The 2,774-nt window shown below is 56.7% G+C and overlaps 1 protein-coding gene across 1 annotated transcript in view; it reads left to right on the plus strand.

Moving 5' to 3' along the window:
* Nucleotides 1-49: 49 nt before the first annotated feature.
* Nucleotides 50-2,774, plus strand: part of POLR2I (polymerase (RNA) II (DNA directed) polypeptide I, 14.5kDa) — a gene marked incomplete at its 5' end in the record, with an annotated part of 4,104 nt that continues 1,379 nt past the window's right edge. Inside the window, 3 exons of the mRNA XM_014961121.1 lie at nt 50-109; nt 793-866; nt 2,704-2,771. Coding sequence (XP_014816607.1) covers nt 50-109; nt 793-866; nt 2,704-2,771 — 202 coding nt within the window. The remainder of the gene's footprint in view (nt 110-792; nt 867-2,703; nt 2,772-2,774) is intronic.

Consider the following 2,774-nt stretch of genomic DNA (forward strand, 5'->3'; position numbering starts at 1 on the left):
CCTGGGATGTGGCCCCAGGGACCCCCCCTGACGTCCCCCCTGTCCCCCCCCCAGCAACAACATGCTGTACCCCAAGGAGGACAAGGAGAACCGCATCCTGCTCTACGCCGTGAGTGCCCCCCCCACTGGGACCAGTGCTGGGGGCGTACTGGGACCAGTCCCACCCTCACAGCCCCAGTTTGGCACTGGGACCAGTCCTGGGGGCATACTGGGACCAGTCCCACCATGGTACAGGCTGTGCCCACCCTCACAGCCCCCACTGGGGCACTGGGACCAGTGCTGGGGGCGTACTGGGACCAGTCCCACCATGATAGCAGGCTCTGTCCCACCCAGTTTGGCACTGGGGCATACTGGGACCAGTCCCACCCTCATAATGGGCTCTGCCCACCCTCACAGCCCCAGTTTGGGACTGGGACCAGTCCCAGCACCCGATGGGGCCATTCTCCCCGTCCCAGTTTGGCACTGGGACCAGTTTCGGGGCCATACTGGGACCAGTCCCACCATGGTACAGGCTGTGCCCACCCTCACAGCCCCCACTGGGGCACTGGGACCAGTTCTGGGGGCATACTGGGACCAGTCCCACCCTCATAATGAGCTCTGTCCACCCTCACAGCCCCAGTTTGGTCCTGGGACCAGTTCTGGGGATGTACTGGGACCAGTCCCACCCTCATAATGGGCTCTGCCCACCCTCACAGCCCCAGTTTGGGACTGGGACCAGTCCCAGCACCCGATGGGGCCGTTCTCCCCGTCCCAGTTTGGGACTGGTCCCAGTCCGTGACCCCTCTCCCCCAGTGCCGTAACTGCGATTACCAGCAAGAGGCCGACAACAGCTGCATCTACGTCAACAAGATCACCCACGAAGTGGAGTGAGTTCGTTAGCGCTAACGAGTTCGTTACCCCTCTTCCTACCTGAGGGGGGGGGAAGCAATTAAAAAGATGGGGTGGGCTAATTAATAAGGGGCTAATTAGCAAAGGAGGAATCAACTAATAGGGGGAGCGGGAGGGGGTGAGGGATTAATAAGGGAAGATGAGCAAAAGGCAAGGAATGGGGGCAATTAATAGGAGCAATAATAATAATAAGGGAGAGCAGTTATATTAATAATTAGTTAATTAAGTTCTACTTAATAATTAGTAAAAAGATAATTGAGGTAGTTAATAAGTGATTGAGGAGTAATTAATAAAGGGTGTCAATGAGGAGAACAATCAAAAGTACTTAATGTGGGGGTAATAAGGGGGATAATTATTAAGGGGGGGAACTAATCAGGGTAATTAATAGCCCGGGGGGGTAATTAAGGCTGATTAACGCCCCCGGTTGCTCTCCCCGCAGCGAGCTCACCCAGATCATCGCCGACGTCTCGCAGGACCCCACGCTGCCCCGCTGGGGGCATACTGGGACCAGTCCCACCATGGTACAGGCTGTGCCCACCCTCACAGCCCCCACTGGGGCACTGGGACCAGTGCTGGGGGCGTACTGGGACCAGTCCCACCCTCACAGCCCCAGTTTGGCACTGGGACCAGTCCTGGGGGCATACTGGGACCAGTCCCACCATGGTACAGGCTGTGCCCACCCTCACAGCCCCCACTGGGGCACTGGGACCAGTGCTGGGGGCGTACTGGGACCAGTCCCACCATGATAGCAGGCTCTGTCCCACCCAGTTTGGCACTGGGGCATACTGGGACCAGTCCCACCCTCATAATGGGCTCTACCCACCCTCACAGCCCCAGTTTGGGACTGGGACCAGTCCCAGCACCCGATGGGGCCGTTCTCCCCGTCCCAGTTTGGGACTGGGACCAGTCCCAGCACCCGATGGGGCCATTCTCCCCGTCCCAGTTTGGCACTGGGACCAGTTTCGGGGCCATACTGGGACCAGTCCCACCATGGTACAGGCTGTGCCCACCATCACAGCCCCCACTGGGGCACTGGGACCAGTTCTGGGGGCATACTGGGACCAGTCCCACCCTCATAATGAGCTCTGTCCACCCTCACAGCCCCAGTTTGGTCCTGGGACCAGTTCTGGGGATGTACTGGGACCAGTCCCACCCTCATAATGGGCTCTGCCCACCCTCACAGCCCCAGTTTGGGACTGGGACCAGTCCCAGCACCCGATGGGGCCGTTCTCCCCGTCCCAGTTTGGGACTGGTCCCAGTCCGTGACCCCTCTCCCCCAGTGCCGTAACTGCGATTACCAGCAAGAGGCCGACAACAGCTGCATCTACGTCAACAAGATCACCCACGAAGTGGAGTGAGTTCGTTAGCGCTAACGAGTTCGTTACCCCTCTTCCTACCTGAGGGGGGGGGAAGCAATTAAAAAGATGGGGTGGGCTAATTAATAAGGGGCTAATTAGCAAAGGAGGAATCAACTAATAGGGGGAGCGGGAGGGGGTGAGGGATTAATAAGGGAAGATGAGCAAAAGGCAAGGAATGGGGGCAATTAATAGGAGCAATAATAATAATAAGGGAGAGCAGTTATATTAATAATTAGTTAATTAAGTTCTACTTAATAATTAGTAAAAAGATAATTGAGGTAGTTAATAAGTGATTGAGGAGTAATTAATAAAGGGTGTCAATGAGGAGAACAATCAAAAGTACTTAATGTGGGGGTAATAAGGGGGATAATTATTAAGGGGGGGAACTAATCAGGGTAATTAATAGCCCGGGGGGGTAATTAAGGCTGATTAACGCCCCCGGTTGCTCTCCCCGCAGCGAGCTCACCCAGATCATCGCCGACGTCTCGCAGGACCCCACGCTGCCCCGCACCGAGGACCACCCCTGCC

Source organism: Calidris pugnax, unplaced genomic scaffold (assembly GCF_001431845.1).
Source record: "Calidris pugnax isolate Ruff unplaced genomic scaffold, ASM143184v1 scaffold564, whole genome shotgun sequence".
Classification (NCBI taxonomy): domain Eukaryota; kingdom Metazoa; phylum Chordata; class Aves; order Charadriiformes; family Scolopacidae; genus Calidris; species Calidris pugnax.